This window comes from Stomoxys calcitrans, chromosome 2, assembly GCF_963082655.1.
Source record: "Stomoxys calcitrans chromosome 2, idStoCalc2.1, whole genome shotgun sequence".
Lineage (NCBI taxonomy): Eukaryota > Metazoa > Arthropoda > Insecta > Diptera > Muscidae > Stomoxys > Stomoxys calcitrans.
Window position 1 is genome coordinate 194,814,999 of NC_081553.1, and position 25,063 is coordinate 194,840,061.

Below are 25,063 nucleotides of genomic sequence, written 5' to 3' on the forward strand. Positions count from 1 at the left end.
CATTTCTTGTTTGTAGCATTTCTTTCGACCAATCTACAAGAGCCTTTTTATACCCTCCACCATAGGATGGGGGTATACTAATTCCGTCATTCTGTTTGTAACTTCTCGAAATATTCGTCTGAAACCCTATAAAGTATATATATTCTTGATCGTCGTGACATTTTATGTCGATCTAGCCATGTCTGTCCGTCCGTCCGTCTGTCTGTCGAAAGCACGCTAACTTTCGAAAGAGCAAAGCTAGCCGCTTGAAATTTGGCACAATTACTTCTTATTGGAGTAGGTCGGTTGGATTTGTAAATGGGCCATATCGGTTTATGTTTTGATAAAGCTGCCATATAAACCGATCTTGGGTCTTGTCTTCGTAAGCCTCTAGAGCCGCAATTCTTATCCGATTGGAATGATATTTTGCACGACGGTTTTAGTTCAAATCGATTCATAACCTGATATAGCTGCCATATAAACCGATCTTGACTTCTTGAGCCTCTGGAGGGCGCAATTCTTATCCGATTTGACACGAAGTATTTTGTTATGATATCCAACAACTGTGCTAAGTAAGGTTCAAATCGGTCCATTACCTGATATAGCTGTCATATAAACCGATCTGGGGACTTGACTTCTTGAGCTTCCAGAGGGCGCAATTCCTATCCGATTTGGCTAAAATTTTTCATGACGTATTTTATTATGATTTTCAACAACTGTGCCAAACAAAGTTCAAATCGGTTCTTCACCTAACATAGCTGCCATATAAACCGATCTGTTATCTTGACTTCTTGAACCTCTAGAGGTCGCAATTATTATCCGATTTGCCTGAAATTTTGTACGACGAATCCTCTCATGACTATCAATATACGGGTTTATTATGGTCGGAATCGGTCTATATCCTAATACAGTTCCCATATAAATCGATCACTCTTTTTTACTTCTTGAGCCCCCAAAGGGCGCAATTCTTATTCGAATAGGCTGACATTTTACACAAATGTCAACCAACATATAATTTAATTGTTGTCCGAACCGGACCATATATTGATATCGCTCTAATAGCAGAGCAAATCTTTTCTTTTATCCTTTTTTTTGCCTAAGAAGAGATGCCGCTAAAAAAACTCGACAAATGCGATCCATGGTGGAGGGTATAAAAAATTCGGCCCGGCCGAACTTATCATGCAATTTTGCAATGTTGAGTGTATGCTGGTCCCATTAATGCCTAAGGTTGTCTCAATCTCACGACCGATCACATGACGATCTTGCAATATCAGTTGACGCACAACATCATATGCTCACGATTTAACTCCATAATTTGGGCAAGATGAATCTTTTTAGTTACTGTAAACAACACAAATAGCGCTCGTGGGTATGTACGCTCTGCGTACGTATAACTTAAAAAATGTCAAGCTTTACGATAGAGCTGTCTGTTGGCAGATTGCAACATAAGGGTTGTCCAATCCCAAAATATAAAAAGCTACCCTCGTATTTCATAAACAGACTCACTTAGACAATTTCAGTGACACCACAGTAGCGACAGATCAGGCTTTTGGTGGGAATCAAACCCACGACCCTTACACTGGTAATCCCAGGACGCTACCAAGTCGGATGTCGGGGCGATTTATCTTATCATACTACCTAGGGTTTTCGGGTCATAACATAGCATCCTAGAGATAACCTATCGACTCGCTAAAACAGATTTATGAGGTGGTCGTAACAGGTTTCATCTCGATCTTGTTCTTGCCAAGGGACTTCGTTGCAGGTCCCAGACCGCACGCAACTTGGTTCGATTGGCCTATTTGTAAAGATAAAATTACTGGCCTTAGTTTAAGGAACGTTGCGATAGGTTAATTTAGGTTCAATAGATGTTTCATTCTATTGGGTTGTCCAAAAAGTAATTGCGGATTTTTTAAAAGAAAGTAAATGCATTTTTAATAAAACTTAGAATGAACTTTAATCAAATATACTTTTTTTACACTTTTTTCTAAAGCAAGCTAAAAGTTACAGCTGATAACTGACAGAAGAAAGAATGCAATTACAGGCTGTGAAGTAATTTTTCAACGCCGACTATATGAAAAATCCGCAATTACTTTTTGGGCAAACCAATAATATGAGTCCATATAGCTCCTCCGACCTGAGGACAAAAGACGGCTTTTAGGCTGTACCGTAATTACATCTGATAGAGAGAAGCTAAATAATTCTAGAAACTTGCAACGATCAAGTATAATGTTGGAAACGCATATTGCAACATTAAGGACAAAACGTATATACCCTCATCCTATGAAAGTGTATAACAAATTTCAATTATTTTTTACAGTGTACAGTATAAGACTAAAATTGTCCTGAAACGAAACAATCAATAGAAGCCTAAATTTAGATACATTTTTAATTAAATTTTTTCTCATCAGTGAGCAAGTCCCTTAGCAGTGACCAAAACCTTTGCAAAATCAATATGACATACTTTTATTGATTCTCCATAATACAGTTCAAAGTACTTCTTTGTTTTTTGCTTTGGGGAAGAAAACAATTTTATAAAAGTAACCATAGCAACCGTCAAGAATACCATAATCCCATAAGCAGTCATCATGGTCAGGCATAATAATGAGCCCCATCCCAAGCTGAGCCTATAACGTGTGGGAGATAAAAATGGCAAAATCATAAAATATGAGTAAATAAAAAAGGGCAAAACGACAAATGGGGTTCATGACTTTTTCATAGACTTCTACTTTTCTTTTGAATATTTGGCCGTGAAATTAATGGGGTTTATAAATAATTGAATAAAACCCCTCTTAAAGGAATCAATAGTCCTGGCAGCTTTAGAGGGGCATAAAACCAAAGAGGAAATTGATGTTTGGTTTAGTAGAGTAGAGTAGGGAGGCCAGCGTAGAGCAGAGGTTAATATGACCGCCTATGACGCTGAACGTTTGGTTTCGAATCCTGGCGAGAACATCAGAAAGAACTCACAACGGTGGTTAGACTCTTCTAATGCTGGTATGTTACCTTAGGAGGATCAATGCTATTTGAAACAAGTAAAAAGGCATTAAGTTTGGCCGCGCCGAACTTTGGATACCCTTTACCATGGATCGTATTTGTCGAAGTCTTTGCGCGGTATTTTTTTTTAGGGAAACAAAGAATAATTAATAAGAATTGTTATGCTATTGGAGCTACATCAAGTTATAGTCCGATTCGGAACATAAATGTTGAAGATCATTGTAGAAGTCATTGTGTAAAATGTCAGCCAGTTCGAATAAGAATTGCGCCCCTTAGGGGCTCAAGAAGTAAAATAGGGAGATCGTTTTTTACGGGAGCTGTATCAGGCTATAGACCGATTTAGATCATATTTGACATGTAAGTTAAAGGTCATGAAAGTAGTCGTTGTATTAAATTCCAAATCGGATAGTAATTGCGCCCTCTAGAGGCTCAAGAAGTTAAGATCCCAGATCGGTTTATATGGCAGCTATATCAGGTTATGTACCGATTCGCATAATACTTAGTACAGTTGTGGGAAGTGATAACAAAACACTTCACGCAAAACTAGCCAAATCGTATAAGAATTGCGCCCTCTAGTGGCTCAAGAAGTCATGATCCAAGATCGGTTTATATCGCAGCTATATTAGGTTATGTATCGATTTGAACCATGCTTAGTACAGATGTTGGAAGTCATAACCAAACACTTCATGCAAAATTTCGGACAAATCGATGGAAAATTGCGCCCTCTAGAGGCTAAAAAGTCAAGATCGGTTTATATGGCAACTATAACAGGTTATGTACCGATTTGAACCATACTTAGTACAGTTGCTGGAAGTCATAACAAAACACCTCATGCAACATTTCAGCCAAATCGGAGGAGAATTTCGCCCTCTAGAGGCTAAAGAAGTCAAGATCCAAAATTGGTTTAAATGGCAGGTATATCAGGTTATGGACCGATCTGAACCATACTTAGCACAGTTTTTAGAAGTCATAACAAAACATTTCATGCGAAATTTCTTAAAGGCTTAAGGCTTAAAAAATCGAGATCCCAGATAGGTTTATATGGCAACTATATCTGTTTATGGACTGATTTGAACCATACCCAACACAGTTATTGCAAATTTTGCCAGCATTAGAAAGGAAAAAACACCATTGCAAATTTTTTCTGATGGTCTCGCCAGGATTCGAATCCGCGTGTTCAGCGTCATAGGTGGACATGCTAACCTCATAACAAAACACATCATGCAAAATTTCTGCCAAATGGCAAGAGAATTGCGCCCTCTAGTGGCTATCCAAGATCGGTTTATATGGCAGCTATATCAAACACGGATAGATATGGCCCATTTAGAATCCCAATCAAGCTAAACTGATTAGAAGTATTTGTGCCAAATTTCAAGCGCCTACCTTTACTTCTTCGAAAGTTTGCGTGTTGCGACAGACAGACGGACGGACATGGCTAGATCTACTTCAGATTTAATGACGATCAGGTATATATATACTGGAGCCTTAGACCAATATTTCGAGGTGTTACAAACGGAATGACGAAATTGGTATACCCCCATCCTATGGTGGAGGGTATAAAGATGGTATGGCAGCTATGTAAAAACTTCTCCCCATAAAGGTGTCGCACTGCTGCTGTTTGGAGACCTTGCACAGGCAGTGGGTCCACGATGTGAAGTTGACATGGGTTCCTGGGCATGACGGGATTCCAGGGAATGAGAGGGTGGACGAGTGCGCCAAGAGGGGTTCGTCTGCCCCGGCCGGACCAGTTATCGATCTTGCTTACGTGCCATTTGTCAAGCTACGCAACACAGTAGAGGGGATGGCCAGGGCGGTGTCGGTGGCGAGGTGTTGCCTCGATGAGGATGAAGAGGAGACTATTGAGCACTTGCTGTGTTCATGTCCGGGTCTGCAGGGACGTAGGCTCTCCTTTCTGGGGAGCCGTTTCTTCTGTGATCTGGGTAAGTTCCCGTCTGGAAGATCATGCTATACGGAAGGATCAAAGCTAGGGGACAAAGTGGACCTGGGGGTCTACAATGAGAACCCAGGAACTGAGATCTATTGTAGACTGCCTGACCATAATACGGTCCTGCAGACAGAGATCCAGGCGATCACGGAATGCGTGAGGTGGTGTGATACTAACGCGAGGACGTCGAGTGTTAACATCTTTACGGGTAGTGTAAGAAGGAGATTAACACCTTCTCTGAGGATGACACAATCCACATCTTTTGCGTGGCGAGCCATAACGGAGTAAGGGGGAATGAAAGAACAGACGATTTGGCAGTGAAGGCCAGAGAACTGCTGTCGATAAATTTGGTTAACCCGTAGCCTTTCGTGTCGACGCAGTCCAATTTTACTGAAATGAAGTAAGAAGGAGGTCAGTATAGCTTCACTTATGCTTAATCGGTTCGGCGAGTGATTGCATGTTTAGGGCATGTGGGGAAGATGATGACACGTTGAAGCATTTCCTATGTCATTGTCCGGCTTTCGCATTTAACAGACACCGATACTATGGCGGGGACACCAACTTAGGGGAGTGGTATGGAAAACAGTTAGGGATTTTGTAAGTAGCGTGGAATTCCTAACTTTATTTCTTTTTTCGAGGTTACTTTTTAGTTTTTAGAGCGCACAACAAGCCCATTACTAGATTAGGTGCAAGTCTATAGTGGCATGGGGCAGATTATTATCTGAACCTTCTTTTCAACCTAATCTAACCTAACCTATGTGTTGTTCGACGTCCGCTCGTCCATTATGCAACCTTTTCAACCTTGCTTGCCGTGCGGTAGTTTTCCCAGCGCGATGGTTGGAAGGTTGTGAACGTTCAGCCCATCCCCAAAAAGTGTGAGGAGAACAACCCTACGAATTACCGGCCAATTGCGATATGCTCCGCGCTCTCCAAAGTTATGGAGAGTATGGTTAACCACCATCTTGAGAGATACTTAGAGTCCAATCGCTTTCTTAGCGATACACAGTATGGATTCCGCAGGAATCGCTCTACGGGGACCTAATGGCATTTTTTGTCAAAACGTCGGAGTTGCTCTTTCCAAGCATTCGGTAGGATCTGACATGGTGCACTTCTATCAAAGCTAATCGCTTTTGGAGTCAGTAATAACTCCGTTCGAATTATATCGAGTATTCTCAGAGATCGAACTATACAAGTTGTTGTAGATGGGTTCTCATCCGATGACCGCAGGTGTGCCACAAGGCTCTGTCTTTTCCCCCTCCCTTTTTCTTATTTTCATTGACGATCTATTGGGTTAGACTTCGAATCCTGTCTTCCCATTTGCCGATGACAGTACTCTGTGTCATTCATATTCATTCGACAATAGGCCCAGTCCTCAGGAAATTGTGGACAACAGATGGGTTTTTACCGGGTAAATACCCAATGCTTGGGTATTTAATGGGTAAATACCCAATAAATACCCTTTTTGGTATTTTTTTGGGTAATTATAATTTTGCAGGTATCATGGGTATAAAAAAAATTCCAAAAAAAATTTAGAGGAGTTCGTATTCTTTGTAAATAAACCTGAGCTTCTGATCTCCTAAAATCGGACTATAATTATATATAGCCATTGTGTAGACCGATCTCCAGACTTAAAGTCTTGAGGCAAAAAATTGGTATTTTTTCATCTGGTACTGTGAGTTCTGGTAGATCCCTACCCATTTCTGTGAAGTGTGGCTCAGATCGGACTATATTTGGATATATCTGCCGTATAGACCGACCGCCCGATCTCCCGTAATAGGGTATTAAGGCCACAAAAGATCCATTTATTATCCGAATTCGATGAAATTTGCAGTGAGTTCTGGTAGACCCCTACCCAATTCTGTCAAATGCTGTTCAGATCGGATTATATTTGGATATAGCTGCCATGTAGACCGATCTCCCGATGTAGTGTATTGAGCCTATAAAAGGAGCCTTTTTTAACCGATTTCGATACAATTTGGCACAACGCGTTCTGGAAGACCCCTCTACCTATATGTTGAATATGCTCTAGATCGGACCATTTTTGGATATAGCTGCCATACAGACCGATCTTCCGATATAGAGTATTGAGCTCATAAGAGGAGCATTTTTCATCCGATTTCTATGCAATTAGGCACAGTGAGTTTTGATAAACGTCTACACATTTTTGTTGAATATCGTCCAGATCGGACCATATTTGGATTAGTTGCCATATAGGCCGATCTCCAGATATAGGGTATTGAACCCATAAAAGTCTTATTTTTCATCCTACCTAAATATGGCCAGGAGCTCCAAAGTTATCCTTTGATCTACTTAGCCGGGTCCAACAGAGATCGATGGTGTTGATTGGGGACAGTGGGGTATCCAACTCTATTGCTACTCTGGAACATGGTCGGAATGTGGGTAGCGCTGTTCTGCTCCATTGTTACTTTCAAGGTGTGTGTTCCAGAGATATCCGTCTTCTAATTCTTGACGTTAGGATGTTCACCAGGAATGCAGGAATACAGGAAATGCCAGGAACTCACACTCGTTTGTAATTGATTGGCCAGTTTACCAATCAACTGAATGGGACAGCACTCATTGATTTGTGAGAAGTTTACCCCAGTTCCTTAATGGAATGTTCGTAGCCAAATTCCATTTGAAAGTTGACCGAACCATGCATTACAGAGGAAGTTAATTTTTCGCCCGAACCATTCGTATGTGGAATCGACTTCCGGCTAATGTCTTTCCAACCAGCATTGACGTTCAGAAATTTTAGACGAATATCAATAAACACTACTCCCTCTTTCCCCTCCCTCCAATCCTTAACATTCCTAATCGTCAACGCGATGCACTGCCTATGTAGAGGACAACCGCTGCGTGTTGGTTACGTGGAAAAATATTAAGACCTACCAATGTAAGGCCATTGAAGTCTCTACACCTAATATGGCCGATGAGTTATTCTAACCAAATGACGAAACGCGTCCCATCATGGTTGGTGTGTATTGTGGCTCTCTCTCTCTGGCTTTCCATTGTAAAAAAGTCTTTGGACATTGAGCTCGTCTCGAAATTAAAAGACTTTCGCCATAACAGACAAAAAAAAAGGACAGATCTCTTGATTTAAAGTTTTGAGTCCATAAATGATTTGAATATAGCTGCCATATCTTGGACCAAAAAAGGAGCATTTAATGTCCGATTTTGCCGAAATTTGGGTCAGAGAGTTATACTAGGCCCTTCGATATCCTTCTTTAATATGGCTCAGATCGGTGCAGATTTGGATATAGCAGCCATATAGACCGATCTCTCGATTTAAGGTTTTGGACCCATAAAAGGCGAATTTATTGTCCGATTTCGTCGAAACTTGCGACAGTGAGTTGTGTTATGCCCTTCGACATTCTTCTTCAATTTGGTTCAGATTGGTCCAGATTTGGATATATCTGTCATATAGACCGATCTCACGATTTAAGGTTTTGGACCTATAAAAGGCGCATTTATTGTCCGATGTCGCCGAAATTTGGGACAGTCATGTTAGGTCCTTCGATATCCTTCTTCAATTTGGCCCACATCGGTCTAGATTTAAATATATTTGCATATAGACCGATCTCGCTATTTAAGGTCTTGGGCCCATAAAAGACGCATTTATAATTTCCATTTCGCTAAAATTTGACACAGTGACTCATGTTAGGCTTTTCGTTATCCATGTCGTATATGGTTCAGATCGGTCTGTATGTACCCAAGGTTTTGGGTATCCAAAGATCGGCCCGGCCGAACATAATGCCTTTTTACTCGTTAATATCTTTTTATGTCAGTTTTGGTCTCTCATATTCTATAAATACTAACTTTTAAATTTAAAAAAGTCCTACATGAGTACCTTTAAATCAAATTTGTTTTACTTTAGTTATTTGACCTTCAAAACTACTTCGATCATATGCCATAAATTTATCATGATTTTCAAGCCACACGCTTTAAAATTCTATACCAAGGAAAAACATGCAAATTGCCAAAATAAAAAAAAAAAAACACACACACAGAAGCTTAAAGACTGAAAACATATACACATTGCTTACCTTTAAATCCAAGTCACGCACCAAATGACGACCAAATGAAGTTCCACCCGTCTTTTGTATGTGCAAGAAAACCATCACATCATGGCCATCCATATCAAATTGGAAATCGTCATTCAGGACATCATCGTAACTCAGCCCAGCATTGGCTATAATTATATTATTCTGCTGAATGCTTTTCGTTGAGGCCAAAGCCGATGGAAAATGTGCCTGCTGCTGCTGCTGTCCATGTTGGCCATGCGATTGATGATGAACCATTATGGCACCCGTGGACGCTGCCTGGGCGGAGGCAGCACCAATGGCACCGGGCGGTGGTGCTGGTATATCATTGTAGGGCGGTATATCGGGTTGCAGAATCATGCTACGTTTCGACAAAGCACAGACCTGTAAGAAGGATGCAAGCAATGGTGGACAAATAGGAATCAATAAAAATGCCATGATGACTTTCACAATATACCCAGAGTATAACGATGTAGCTCATGTATACAATTTTAACAGAGTAATCCTGAGTGGGAATTTATATTCTATTGTATAATCTCTCACAAAATTGCAAACGCCTTTGTGTGTGCTGTTAGTTAGTATATGTACGAGTATGTGCATTATTATACAATTAAAATTGTAATGTTTTTATAATATTGATTTTATTATATTATTTACAATACAAACACGCGCTCAGAGTTTTTCAATGCACACACAGTGTTCGAATGGAGGGGACAAAGAAAAAAAAATGTGAATTTTTTTTGGAAATTTTTATATTTAGACCAAACAGCGGTTATAAATCGAAAAATCCTGAAAATAATTGTAAACATTAACAAAACTCCTTTTGGGTCAATATGACGGTTTAGAAGAGCGCATGATTGTGACTTTTTAAAGGATCAACCATGGGTAGTGAAAGTATGCGTAAGCAAAATTTTATCCCATATAAGAGCCCCTGATATCCAAGACGAGTATGATCCAAATAGGGTCATATAGAGATATAGCTTCGCAAGGACCTCACCATTTAAGGTCTTGAGCCATTCAAAATCGTATTTATAGCCCGACTTCGACAAAATTTCACGAAATTTTGTGTAAAACTCTCAGCAATATGGTAAAGGTCCATTCTTAATTCCATGCAGTTGTATCTACATCAGGGGTGAGCATACAAACACATAAGCACTTTATTTCCAACCCTTGGACTCATGTTTTGGTGCCCGCATAATTACTGAATAAACTTTTTGAGTTCATAACAGGTGGTATAAAAATCGAAAAGTTCTTGGCAAGGAAGAATTCGCATTCACAATCACAAAAGAATAGATATATCCTGTCGTATCTTAAAGGGTGATTTCTTATGAGATATAGGAAAGTTTAAAACACATAAAATTCAGAAAAATGCATGAAATCTGCACTATATCTGCCTGCACTATAACTATAAGATTTAATCTTGTTGTGTAGGTACTCATTAAATAAATAAATAAAATAAATCTTTATTTCACTCGACAGTATGGTCCATATAATTGAATATTTGAAGATTATTTCATGCAAATGTTGACTGCGCCTCAAATTGTCCATCCGATTAGTCTAAATTTGACAAACTCTTTCCAACATTTCGGCTGGTATCTAACGAATAAATACTTCAATATTGTCTTCCAATGCATCAATTCAAGCGGGCTTGCCTGTATAGACATGAGCTTTAACAAGGCCCCAAAAGTCTAAAGGCGTTAAATCGCACGATCTAGACTGCCAATTGACCAGTCCCGGATGTGAAATAATATGTTCACCGAACTCGCCTCTCAATAAGTCCATTGTTACTCACACCCTTGTTGAAACCACATGTCATGCAAGTCAAGTTCTTGTATTTGGGGCGAAATAAAAGTTGGATATCATCTTACGGTAGCGCTCATCATTCACAGTTATTTTACGATTCGCATCATCTTTGAAGAAGTGCGGTCCAATGATGCCATCAGCCCATGAACCGCAACAAACTGTGACTATTTGTAGATGCATTGGTAGCTCTTGCAATGCTTCTGGCTGATCTTCACTCCCAAATCGACGATTCTGCTTATTTACGTACCCATTGAGCCAAAAATGAGCTTCGTCCATAAAATGGAAGAAGCGCGCAATGAACTTTCTAACAAAGCAAGCATTCCCATAATAAAATTCAGTAATTTGCCAGCGTTGTTCGCTTGTAAGACGATTCATGGTTAAATTATAGACCAAAGTGCAGATGTATGACAGTGAAACAACACACGAAACGTGCGTGAGCTGTTTAAACCAGTATTGTCAAAAGGATAATAGCTAAAACTTCACCCTTTATAACACCAACATTTTCAAATATTGTTCACATATGTAACTACAGCAAGAGGCGAAAATGTAGGTTAGCAAAGGTAGTTTTGGTACCTTTTTCTTGGGGAAAGTTTATTTTTAGTAACTTTTCCCTAGGGAAGGGTATTCTTAGTAACTTTGCCTATGAGAAGGGTAGTTTTAATAACTTTTTCATAGGGAAAGGGTAGTTTTAGCAACGTTTCTCTATGAAATGGGTAGTTCTAGCAACTTTACCTTATGAAAAGTTGGTTTTGGTACCTTTTCCCTGGGAAAATTGTGGTTTTGGTGACGTTTCCCTCGGGAAAGGGTAGCTTTAGTGACTTTTCCCTCGGAAAAAGGTAGCTTTAGTGACTTTTCCCTTTTAGTGGCTATTAAAACAACACGGTGCGGGATAGCTGTGAGCACCGCACATACTGGAATATTGCGGTCCGACCTATGAGGTGTTCATTGCAGTCACGAGAAGCTTAGCTGCGAGCGCGTCCACAGGTTGCGAATGGTGGAATGTTCCATACGGAGTGGCTGCAACGGCATAGGCGAACTATCGGCGGTATCGAGCGGAGAGTCCCAGTGAGAGACCGAGTGGCACCAACTCTTGCACAAATACTGAGTGCCTATGATGTTCGATATGACAAGGCGGGTAATTGGCGTCTTAAAATAACCAATGGTCAGCTTGTTCCCGTGGCGATCGGTTCTTTGCACCGGAACGAGTTTGCTCACATATAGGAGCATGACAAGGAACGCCACCTTTGCATCAAAATGTGGTTACAACAACAAACAACCCTTACGCTTGTGAAATATGAAGGTAACTACGCTTTCGTTAGGGAAAAGTTTCAGAAATACCATTTCCCAAGGAAGAAGTTACTAAAACTCACATTTTCCAAGGAAAAGGTTACTAAAACTACAATTTTCCAAGGAAAAAGTTACTAAAACTACCCGCTCCCAAGAGAAAAGTTATCAAACTACCCTTTCCTTAAGAAAAAATTATTTAACTACCTTTTACCTAAGGAAAAATGACTAAAAGTACCTTTACCTAAGGAAAAGTTAATAAATCTACGCTTTTCCAAGAGAAAGGTTAAAAAACTACCTCTTTTCTGTTGAGAAAGTTACTAAAACTATCGTTCTCAGTAGAAAACTTAGAAAACTACACTTTCCCTGGGAGTTAAGAAAACAGCCCTTTCACATGGAGTTACTAAACTACCCATTAACTGGGAATTACGTAAACTACCCTTTCCCTAGGGAAATGTCACTAAAACTAAACTTTCCCTAGGAAAAGGTTACTAAAACTACTCTTTCCCTAGGGAAAGGTTGCTAAAACTACCCTTTCTCTTGGGTAAAAGTACTAAATAAAACTACCCCTTCCATAAGAAAAAGTTACTAAAATTGTTCTTCCCGAGGAAAAAGTCACTAAAGCTACCCTTTCCGGAGGGGAAACGTCACTAAAACCACCATATTCCCAGGGAAAAGGTACTAAAACCACCTTTTCATAAGGAAAAGTTGCTAGAACTAGAACTACCCATTCTAAGTAGCTAAAATTACCCTTTCCTTAGTAAAAAGTTACTAAATCTACCCTTTCCCTAAAGAAAGTTACTAAAGATAATCTTTCCCTAGGGAAAAGAACTAAAACTACCGTTTCCCTGGGGAAAGTTACTAAAACTACCCTTTCCATAGAGAAAAGTTACTAGCGAGAGGTTACCAAAACTACCCTTTACCCAGGGAAAAGTTACGAAAACTACCCTGTCTTTACCTTTCTCCTGGGAATATTTACTAAAAATACCCTTTCCCTAGGGAAAAAGTACTACAACTACCCTTTCCATAGAGAAAAATTACTAAATCTACTCTTTTCCTAGGGAAAAGTTAATAAAAGTACAGTTTTCCAAGCGAGAGGTTACTTAAACTACCCTTTCTCTAGAGAATAGTTACTAACAACACCCTTTCCCTGGGAAAAGTTACTAGAACTCCCTTTCCATAGAGAAAAGTTGCTAAAACTACCCTTTCCCTAAGGAAAAGTTACTTAAACTATCCTTTTCCCAGGGAAAAGTTAGTAAAACTATACTTCCTCCAAGGACAAGGTACCAAAACTACCCTTTCCCTAGGGAATAGTTACTAACAATACCCTTTCCCTAGGAAAAAGTTACTAAAAATACACTTTCCCTTTGTAAAAGTTACGAAAATATCCTCTCCCCAGTGAAAATTTACTAGAATTACCCTGTCCATAGAGTAAAGTTAATAAAACTTCCCTTCCCTAGGAAAAGGTTACTAAAAATACCCTTTCCATAGAAAAAAGATGCTAAAACTACCCTCTCCTAAGGAAAAGTTACTTAAACTATCCTTTCTCCAAGGAAAAGTTAGTAAAACTACACTTTCTCCAAGGAAAAGGTACCAAAAGTAGCCTTTCCCTAGGGAATAGTTACTAACAATACTCTTTCCCTAGGGAAAAGTTACTAAAAATTCCCTTTTCCTAGGAAAACTTACTAAAACTAACCTTTCCCCAGGGAAAAGTTTCTAAAACTACCCTTTTCCTAACGAAAAGTTACTAACAATGCTCTTTCCATGGGGAAAAGTTACAAACACTACCCTTTCTTAGAGAAAAGTTACTAAAACTACGCTTTCCCTAGGGAATAGTTACCAACAATACCCTTTCCCTTGGGAAAAGGTACTAAAAATACCCCTTCCCTTGGGAAAAGTTACTAAAACTAACCATTCCCCAGGAAAAAGGTACCAAAACTACCCTTTCCCTAGGCAAAAGTTACTAGAACTAAATTTTTCACAGAAAAAGTTGCTAAAACTACCCTTTCCCTAGGGAAAAGTTACTAAAAACTATCCTTTTCCTAGGGAAATTTTACAAATACTACAAATTCCCTAGAAAAAAATACTAAAACTACCCTTTCCTTTGGGGAAAACTTACTAAAATTACAACTTCCCAAGAGAAAAATTACAAAAACTAACCTTTTCCTAGAGAGATTTTACAAAAACTACAACTTCCCTATAAATAAAAAAATAAAAATAAAATAAAATAAAATAAAAAAAAAATACAACTTCCCTAGGGTAAAATTACTAAAATTACTCTTCACCTATGGAAAAGTTACCACAACTACCCTTTTCCTGGGGGAAAGTAACGAAAACAACCCTTTTTCTGGGGATAGTTACTAACAATACCCTTTTCCATAGGCAATAGTTACAACCAATACCCTTTCCCTAGGGAAAAGTTAGAAACACTACCCTTTCCCTAGGGAAAAGTTACTAAAACTAACCTTTCCCTAGGGAAAAGTTACTAAAACTACTCCTTCTCTATAGAAAAGGTGCTAAAACTACCCTTTATCTAGGGAATAATTACATACAATACCCTACCTCTAGGAAAAAGTTATAAAAAACTACCCTTTTCCTTGGGAAAAATGACTAAAACTAACCTTTCCCTTGAGAATAGTTACTAACAATACCCTTTCCTCAGGGAAAATGTATCAAAACTACCCTTTGCTAGGGAAAAGTTATTAGAAATACACTTTTCATGGAGAACATCTACTAAAACTACCCTTTCCCTAGGAAAAAGTTATTAAAACTACCCTTTCCCTAGGGAAAAGGTACCAAATCTACTCTTCACCTAGGAAAAAGTTACTAAAACTACCCTTTCCATATAGAAAAGGGAAAGTTACTACAACTTCTGTTTCCCTAGCGAGAGGTTACCAAAACTAACCTTTCCCTTACGAAAACTACCTTTTCCCTAGGCAAAAGTTACTAAAACTACCATTTCCCTAGCGAAAAGTTACCAAAACTACCCTGTATCTAGGGAAAAGTTACGAAAACTACCCTTCCCCTAAGTATGTTAAAACTACCCTTTCCCCAAGGAAAAGGTACTAAAAAAGTTAAACGAACTACCCTTTTCTTAGGGAAAGGCACTAAAACCGCCTTTTTCCTAGGGAAAAGTACTAAAACCACCCTTTCCTTAGGGAAAAGATACTAACTTCACCTTTTTCTAGGGAAAAAGTTGATAAAACTACCCTTTCTCCAGAAAGAAGTTTCTAAAACTACCCTTTCCCTACGGAAACGTTTCTACGACCACCATTCCCTAGAGAAAAGTTACTAAAACTACCCTTTCCCTAGGGAAAAGTTACTATACTACCCTTTTATTAGATAAAATTACCCAACCGCTAGGGAGAAGCACTAAAATTTCCTATCCGCTAGGGAAGGGTACTAAAACTACCATTTTCTTAGGGAAAGGGGACTAAGGCTTCTCTTTCCTTATGGAAAAATAACTAAATTTACCCTTTCCTAGGAAAAAAAGAACTAAACTACTAATTCCCTAGGGAAATTCACAATTATTCACAATCACAATAATTCACAATAACAAAAATTAACAATCACAATCACTCAAAAAATTAACAATCACTCAAATCGCAAAAGAACAGATATTTCCTCTTCGTACCACCTAATACATCTCTTTGCCTAGGGTAAACTTACTCAAACTACCATTTCACTAGGGAAGAGGTACTAAAACCACCCTTTTTATAGGGAAAAGTTATTAAAACTACCTACTTTCCATGCTTACTACAATTACACTTTATATCTGAAAAATATGTGCTAAAACTTGTCGGAAAAAGTTACTAAAACTACACCTTTTTAAGGAAAAAGGTACAAATATTACCCTTTTTCTAGGTAAAATGTACTAAAACTCCTTTTTATCTCGGGATAAGGCAATACAATTCCTCTTTCCAAGGGAAAAGGTTCAACAACTACTTGTTCTCTAGGCAAAAGTTACTAATACTATTCTTATCCTAGAGAAAAGTACTTAAACTACCTTTACCCTAGAGAACAGGAACTAAAACTAACCTTTCCCTAGGGAAAAGGAATTACAACTACATTTTCCCTAGGTAACTTGAAATCCATTCACAATCACAATAATTCACAATACACAATCATAAGCAATCACAAAGGAACGGCTATTTTCTCACCGCACTTAACTACTACCGCCATTTCTAAACACTGTTTACACATACATATGCAAACAGATATGTATGTATGGTGTATTGTTCATTGCATACAAACACAAGTGCTGCGGTACAAATTGAAAATAACGAGCGAACAAACAAACAACGAGCAAAGGATCTACTACGTTTAATAATATTGGTAACATATTGCGGTTATTTAGTGCAAAAACGTAACCAAATATACCACCACCTATTGAGAGCGTTTATTTTCATTGCTTCTATTGTGGCGTGGCGTGGCGTTGCTTATTTGTGCCATACTTTTGTAGGTTTTCTTTAATAACGCGGGCGCATTTTTGGATTCGTTGCCTAATTGAATAAAAATATCAGAGATGTGGTGGTTGTCCGGGAGTGTTCAATTGCTTTCGAATGAAAATTCAATTATTTGAGCTTTTATTTCGACATCCCATATAAATCCTGGCGTGAGAGGCATACAACAAATGCATGTGCTCGAACATAGATTGCGGCGCGCGAATACACACATACCAAACACATGCAAACATGCACATACATGAAATAACATTACGCCAGTGATACTGCACAGCATATAATGCTTGTGCAACGGAAACTAGGTAATCGAATACTGCAGCACATGTTTCTGCAGTTCGACGGACAAACAGGATTTCAATTGAGCTCTTACAATTTCAATTTTATTAAAATTGAAGAAAATTTGATTCAATAATTGGATGTGGAGTATAATAAGAGTGACTCATGGGTTTGTAAGCCCTTCAGCAGGCCTAAATGCCTGGTCTATGGCAAGGGTACTAAAACCACCCTTTCACTAGATAAAAGTTACTAACACCACCCTTTTCCTAGAGAAAAGGGTACTAAAATCCCCCTTTCCTTAGGGAAAAGATACTAAATTCACCTTTTTCTAGGGAAAAAGTTGATAAAACTACCCTTTCTCCAGAAAGAAGTTGCCAAAACTACCCTTTCCCTAGGGAAAGGCACTAAAACCACCACTTTTCCCTAGGGAAAAGGAACCAAAACCAACCTTTCCCTATGGAAAAGTTACTAAAACCACCCTTTCCATAAGGAAAATTTACTAAAACCAACTTTGCCCTAGGGAAAAGGTACTGAAACCACGCTTTTTCTGGGGCAGATGTACTAAAGCCATCCTTTCACTAGGGAAAATATATTAAACCCCTTTTACTAGGGAAAAGTGACTAAACTCACCCTTTCATCAGGGAAAAGTTTTTAAAACGACCCTTTCCTTAAGGAAAAGATACTAAAACCATCCTTTCCCCAGGGAAAAGGTACTAAAACCATGTTTCCTTGAGGCAGATGTACAAAAACCACCGTTTAACTAGGAAAAAGATACTAAACCCACACTTTCCCTAGGGAAAAGGTACTAAAACCACCCTTTCACTAAGGAAAAATTACTTAACCCACCCTTTCATCAAGGAAAAGTTACTAAAACCACCCTTTTCATAAGGAAATGGTACTAAAACCACCCTTTTCCTAGGGAAAAGGTACTAAAACCACCCTTTGCCTAAGGAACATATACTATAACCACCCTTTTTCTATGGAAAATATACTAATCCTACCCGTTCCCTAGGGAAAAGGTACTAAAACCACCCTTTCCCGAGGGAAACAACCCTTCTCCTAGGGAAAAGGTTCAAAACCACCCTTTCCCTAGGGAAAAAGTACTAAAACCACATACCCTATAGGGAAAAGGAACTAAACCCACCCTTTCCCTAGGGAAAAGGTACTAAAACCCCCTTTACCTAGAAAGAAGGTTATAAAACCCTAGGGAAATGGTACTAAAACTTTCCCTAGGGAAAAGGTTCCAAAACCACCCTTTCCCTAGGGAAAAGGTACTAAAACCATGTATTCCCTAGGGAAAAGGAACTAAACCCACCATTTCCTAAGGAATACGTATAAAGTTTTAGTACCATCTCCCTAGGGTTTTATAAACTTCTTTCTAGGTAAAGGGGTTTTTAGTACCTTTTCCCTAGGGAAAGGGTGGGTTTAGTTCCTTTTCCCTATAGGGTATGTGGTTTTAGTACTTTTTCCCTAGGGAAAGGATGGTTTTGGAACCTTTTCCCTAGGAGAAGGGTTGTTTCCCTCGGGAAAGGGTGGTTTTAGTACCTTTTCCCTAGGGAACGGGTAGGAATAGTATCTTTTCCATAGAAAAAGGGTTGTTATAGTATATTTTCCCTAGGCAAAGGGTGGTTCTAATCTTTTCCCTAGGGAAAGTTTTAGTACCATTTCCCTGGGGAATGGAGGGTTTTATAACCTTTTTCCTGGGTAATGGGGGTTTTAGTACCTTTTCCCTAAGGAAAGGGTGGATTTAGTACCTTTTTCCTAAGGAACACGTGGTTTTAGTACCCTTTCCCTAGGGAAAGGGAACTTAAACCCCCCTTTCCCTAGGGAAAGGGCACTAAAACCACCCTTTACCTAGGGAAAAGGTCCAAAAACCTCGCTTTCTCTAGGAAAAAGGTACTACAACCACGCTTTCCCTAGGGAAAAGGTACTAAAACCACCTTTTCCCTAGGAAAAAGGCACTAAAACCACCCCTTACCAAGGGAAAAGGTACTAAAAAAGACTTTCCCTTAGGAAAATGTACTAAAACCAGCCTTTCCACAGGGAAAAGGTGCTAAAACTACCCTTTCCCTAGGAAAAAGGTACTACAACCACGCTTTCCCTAGGGAAAAGGTACCAAAAGCACAACTTTTCCCTAGGGAAAAGGTACCACAATCACGATTTCCCTGGGGCAAATGTACTAAAACCAGCCTTCTACTAGGGAAAATTTACTAAACCCCCCTTTTCCCTAGGGAAAAGGTACTAAAACCATTGTTTCCCTAGAGAAAAGGTACTCAAACCACCGTTTCCCTAGGGAAAATGTACTAAAATCAAAATTTCAATAGGCAAGAGGTACTAAACCCACCCTTTCCCTAGGGAAAAGTTCTAAAACCACCCTTTCCCTAGGACAAAGGGACTAATCCCACCCTTTCCCTTGGAAAAAGGTACAAAAACCACCCTCTCCCGAGGGAAAAGGTACAAAAACCACCCTCTCCCGAGGGAAGAGGTACCAAAACCACCCTTTCTCCAGGGGAAATATAATATAACCACCCATTCCCTAGAGAAAGGGAACTAAACCCACCCTTTTCCTAGGGAAAAGGGACTAACACCCTCTTTATAATTATAAAGCCATCCATTCCCTAGGGAAAAGGTACTAAAACTACCCATTCAAAATTTTGTCTTACGGGAAAATTTCTTGGACATTTTGAATTTAGAGAAAATTTTATACAAATTTTGCCTTACGAGAAAATTTCATGGACATTTTGTCGTATCAAAAAATGTGACAGAAATTTTGTCTTACGGGAAAATCTCATAGAAATTTTGTCTTTAAGCCATTCAACAACCAATCCTCTTAAGTTCACTTTTGTTTGAAAAGCTGAAAACGAGTGGCCTCACTTTGAGCCAATTTCCATCAAGGAGCTTGACAAAAAAATAAACCCTGAAGTGATTGTTCTTTAGTTTGTTTTGGATTGCCATTGTCACCAGGGACTTTTCTCTTTTTTTTCTGTTATACTCTCCTACTATTGTGATGGAAACTTTGTTGAAATAGTAGAAAATAAGCAACGTCGAAGCAATGTCGAGTATTTGGATAATCCTTCTATCCTTTTTTTGCTGTCCATCCTTATTTATTATGTATGCGTATTTTCTTAAGATGGCTTGCCGAGAGTTTCTCCAAGGATATTGTTATGTAAATGAAAATGTTTATTTGCGAAATAGATTTTTTTTTTCAGTTCTTCTCTTTTTGCACTTGGCAAATATTTTGTAAATTTTGTAAAGAAGAATCTGTGCTGAGGCGAAGAACAAATGAAAGAAAATCATTATTGAGGTTGACGGTGCTGGTGTTTGTCAACTGAGAATTGAGAAATAACTTTAGCAGACAAAGGATAGAGAATTTCTAATTTATCAGACAGTGGAAAATCATTTGAAAGCATTTGCATAGAATTCTAGGTCAATAGTTGTTTGGGACTTTATGTAAACAATAAAAGACCTCAAGGAGTAATCGCTTGAAGTGAAGCTTTTATAGCCGAGTCCGAACAGCGTGCCGCAGTGCGACACCTCTTTGGAGAGAAGTTTTACATGGCATAGTTGTGGAGGCTAGACTAAAAAACGTTTCCGAGTATTTATCACGTTTCGAGATAAAATCTTCATGATTCGCTTTCCCGGCAGAAAATGTTGCCAGACGGTGCTTTGTTTGAGGAAGATGGGACGTTGATCCTCACTATTGCCTTCAAGATGAAATCAAAGATGGAATTGGGAGTGTGATCCGAGCCACTCGATAACGGTCTGACGCTGAGACTATCGAACTTGTTTACGGTTTTCCGGAGAGAGTGTCGGGCCATAGTGATATCCCAGGGAATTGTAAAGCGGACAAGCTTGCGAGACTAGGAATATTCCAGGGAAACTGGAATCTGTGGATATGCCTCTAGCGACATGTAAGCTCAGTTTTCAGGACCAGACCCGAAAGAAAACGAATGGTAGATGGTCACAAAGAGGGGGTTGTTAGCAATCCAAACTATGTGGCCTATTCTTGACTTGAAGAGGTCTAGCTAGAACAGACGTCTCAGTCATTGTGTCCGTCATGACAGGTCACTGTTTAATCGGAAAACATGCTGACAGACTGAAGCTTGCCAGCAACGACTTTTGCAAAGCTTTGAAGACATCGAAGAAGAAGAGATAATAGAACACCTTCTGTGTGTGTGTCCTGCACTAGCAGTCAAAAGGAGTTCCACTTAAGGTTCTCCATTTCTTTGACTGCCACTTAAACCTAACCTAACTTCCGGGTAGAGCTCTCTGCTATAGCCATAGTCGCATACACAGACTATCTGACACCGAGAAGGACTCGAGATAAAATTTTCGTGACGCGATTTCTGGAAGAAAATGCTGGGATATGGATCCAGAAGGTGTATAAATAAGCTAGGAAGGGCTCGTCTGCGGTGAACGAACCATTCGCCGGCCTGGCATGTGTCTGTTCAGAATCGGTGGGGCGCAAGGAATTTCTACATTGGGAGTAAGGAATTTCTACATGGGGAGTTAGGAAGTTTAGTTTAGTTTCTACGTGTAAAACGAAATGATAGGACATTCTGACCTACATTCAACCGTAGGAGAACAAATGAGTTATCGGGTTTTGGTTGCTGACCACCGTCACAGGAGTTTTAACCAGACAATCTGCCATAGGCCACATAAGGGAGTACATAGGAATCCCGTGTAATCATAACGACAGAAGGGACCCTTATGAGAATAAGGAGGAAATGGCAGGACATTCGCTTTTTTCAAGCCGAGATCTACCGGGGTGCAGATTTTCTATCTTAGGGACGTAGTTTGTCTGGTTAAAACTCCGCGATAGGCCACATGGGGGTGCACATAGGAAGGCTACATAATCATAACTACAGAAGCGGTCTTCATGAGTATAAAAAGGATATGACAGGATAATGGCTTTTTTCCTGTCGAGATCTTTTCAATCTTAGTGATGCTGTTTGTCTGTGATCTGGGTAACCATGCAGATGTTACTGTGGATGGCCTTTTCATATACGTCGACAAAGGGCAATGAAGTGGACAGGGGACTAGATGCAATTCGACTAGCGGTCATGTGTGAGTAGAGTCACAGAATAGCTGAATGACAACCACCGAGTAAACACTTGGATGGTGGTCAAGAGGTGCTTTTCCGGGAAAGCGCAAGCGGAAGTGTTGGATGGACGCTTGTTCCCTACCCTCTTTTCATATATCATCATCATAACTCATATTAGGTCGGATATGGGAACTCTAATTTCTTTTTATCTTTTCGCTTTTACTTTTTATCTCGTAAGGATATCACAATAGATCTCGCTAGCGTATCACAATGGACCACGCTAGGGTATCACAATGGACCAAAACTGGCATCTGAAGAAACTCACCTTTGTGGTGGGCTTCCCATTCAACCTAAACCTACTATGGATTTCTGACCACTGTTTTTACTTGAGTAAAAGTAAATTCGCTTTAGGCCCTTTAAATTCATTCCAACAATGTCGTACAAGTAGCCCTTTCTTTAACATCCATGTATCAGTCCTCCATCTGGTGAATAAAGCTTCTTTTCTTAAGTTATTCTTACATTGTTGAGCAATTTTTGATTTACACAAGTGTTGGTTGTTGGTGTGGCAGCAGCATCAACCTCATTGTTGCTCATTGAGTAGCATAGAAATGAAATAAAAACCACTTGGGTTTGAGGTTGAAAATGTTGTTAAGGACAACACAGAAAATCCGAACAGAGACCACTTACATACATATGAGAATAAATATACACAGAATTTTAGATATGTAGATATGTATGTATGTGTGTGTGTGTTTTTAGGGAATGTGCCTGGATTACATGTCCTTTTGCTCTATTCTATTTGAGATGTCAGTGTGTGGCTTTTCGCAATGTTTGCTTTATTGCTTTGGCGTTTGCCATTTGAGTTTGAAATGGGCGACAGTAAAGATGAGACTTGAGACAATAATGACGACTGTTAAAGTTTTGGTGGCGGCGGCTGGAAAGAGGTGATGGCGAGGATTTCTAACACAAACAATGTATGGGGTTTATGACAATCACCACAATGCTTGCTGGGCGTTGTTCGCTTTGCAGAATGAGAGTAGGAGAGCTGACAACAAGGATAGGAGATGGAAGCCAGAAAACATTAATTTTGTGGATACTTATTTATAATCAGGATAAAACTATGCCACAAGAGTTGTGGTGCAAATAATGATACAACATTGGCTGGTGTTGCATGACAACAGACAGCTGATATGTCTAATGAATAGTGGAAGGGGTAGGTTATAATGGATAAGAAAAATGGGAATAAACAAAAAAAAACATAAATTAAAGAAAAAAATAAGAAAGTTAAATGAAACACAATAAAATCAAACGAGATAAAATGAAATAACAACATAATATAAAATATAATAAAAAAATTAAATAAAATAAAATTAAAAAAAAATATTATAACTGAATACCATAAAATAAAATAAAATAAAATAAAATAAAATAAAATAAAATAAAATAAAATAAAATAAAATAAAATAAAATAAAATAAAATAAAATAAAATAAAATAAAATAAAATAAAATACAATACAATAAAATAAAATAAAATAAAATACAATAAAATACAATACAATACAATAAAATAAAATAAAATAAAACAAAATAAAATAATATAAAATAAAATAAAATAAAAAAACAAATATAAAATAAAATAAAACAAAATTGAATAAAATAAAACAAAACAAAATAAAATAAAATAAAATAAAATAAAATTAAATAAAATAAAGTAAAATAAAATAAAATAAAATAAAATAAAATAAAATAAAATAAAATAAAATAAAATAAAATAAAATAAAATAAAATAAAATAAAATAAAATAAAATAAAATAAAATAAAATTAAATTAAATAAAATAAAGTAAAATAAAATAAAAATAAAATCAAACCAAATAAATTAAAAACAAATAAACCAAAATAAAATAAAATACCATCAAGCAAAAAATAAAATAAATTAAACTTAAATAAAATAAAATTAAAAAAAATTAGGTTAGGTTAGTTTAGGTTAGGTTAGGTTAGTTTAGATTAGGTATGGTTGGGTAAGGTTAGGTTAGAGTGTGCAGATATTAATCCGCCCCATGCCACAATGGCCATACACCTTAACCAGTAATCGGCTTGTGGGCTCTAAGTTAGGAATTCCGTGCAACTTACAAAACCCTTAATTTTGTTCCATGCCGCTCTTCTAAGTTGATTCATGTTTGGTATCTTGTCCAAACCTAAGTACCGGCGGCTGTTAGCTGGGAAAACCGGACAACGACAAAGTAAATGCTCCAACGTCTCATCATCTTCCCCACATGCCCTACATATGCTATCACTTGCCGCACCGATTTTGCATGAGTGAGCTCGTAGTCCTATGTGTCCTGTTATGATACCAAAAGCTATACTGCACCATAGGATTTTCGCCGTCCTACCGACCATTTCGATGTTCTACAGGGTAAGATTGACGTTTGACGCCCACGGACAGCGTCGACCCGAAAGGCTTCTTGTTCACCAAGTTGATCGACGGCAGTTCTCTGGCCTTCACTGCCAAACCGTTTGTCCTTTCAATCCTCCTTACACCGTTTTTGCCCGGTAACCAAACGATAAAGATTGTGTCATCCTAGAGAAGGCGTTAATCTCCTTCTTACCCTCCTGGTTGTTATTGCCCTTATGACAATTCTAATGTCCGTAAAGATGTTCACGCATTCCGCCATCGCCCGGATCTCCGCCTGCAGGACCGCATTATGGTTAGGCAGTCTAAAACAGTCATTGGGTCCTCAATATTGACCCCCAGGCCGACTCTGTCCCCTTGCTTTGATCCAGTCGGTCCAAGACAGTGCCGCTGTCGTCTCAGGCATCCGATCGGAAACCTATTTCCTTTCTTTCACGTTTTATATCGTCGTCACGATTATACCGCGATGGTAAGAGCTGCTCCCATCCTCAATCCATTCTCCCATCGCCTTAAGTCCCATAGCCGCAGTGGCTGCCTCACAGTTAATCTGTAAGTCAATGAGTCAAATATCTAGAATAGTCTCCAGTGTTCTAGGGGGTGTGATTCTCATTGCTGTGCCTATGCCAAGACAATTGGGTCCTCCAAATAGACCACCAGGCCGACTCTGTCCCCCAGTCCCCCATCGCCGTCTCAAGTATACCGCGATGGTATACGCTATTGCCATCCTTAATCCATTCTCCCATCGCATTAAGTCTCATAGCCGCAGTGGCTGCCTCACATTTAATCTGTAAGTTAATGAGTCAGATATATAGAATAGTCTCCAGGG

At 38.8% G+C, this 25,063-nt stretch overlaps 1 protein-coding gene across 6 annotated transcripts in view; it reads right to left on the reverse strand.

The window, feature by feature from the left end:
- The window catches only part of LOC106086560 (heparan-sulfate 6-O-sulfotransferase 2), a 425,451-nt gene that overhangs the window by 15,993 nt on the left and 384,395 nt on the right, over positions 1-25,063 (reverse strand). For all 6 annotated transcript variants that reach the window (XM_059362371.1, XM_059362372.1, XM_013251290.2 and 3 more), the window contains one exon: positions 8,959-9,339. In XM_059362371.1, the coding sequence (XP_059218354.1) occupies positions 8,959-9,339 (381 nt within the window). The remainder of the gene's footprint in view (positions 1-8,958; positions 9,340-25,063) is intronic.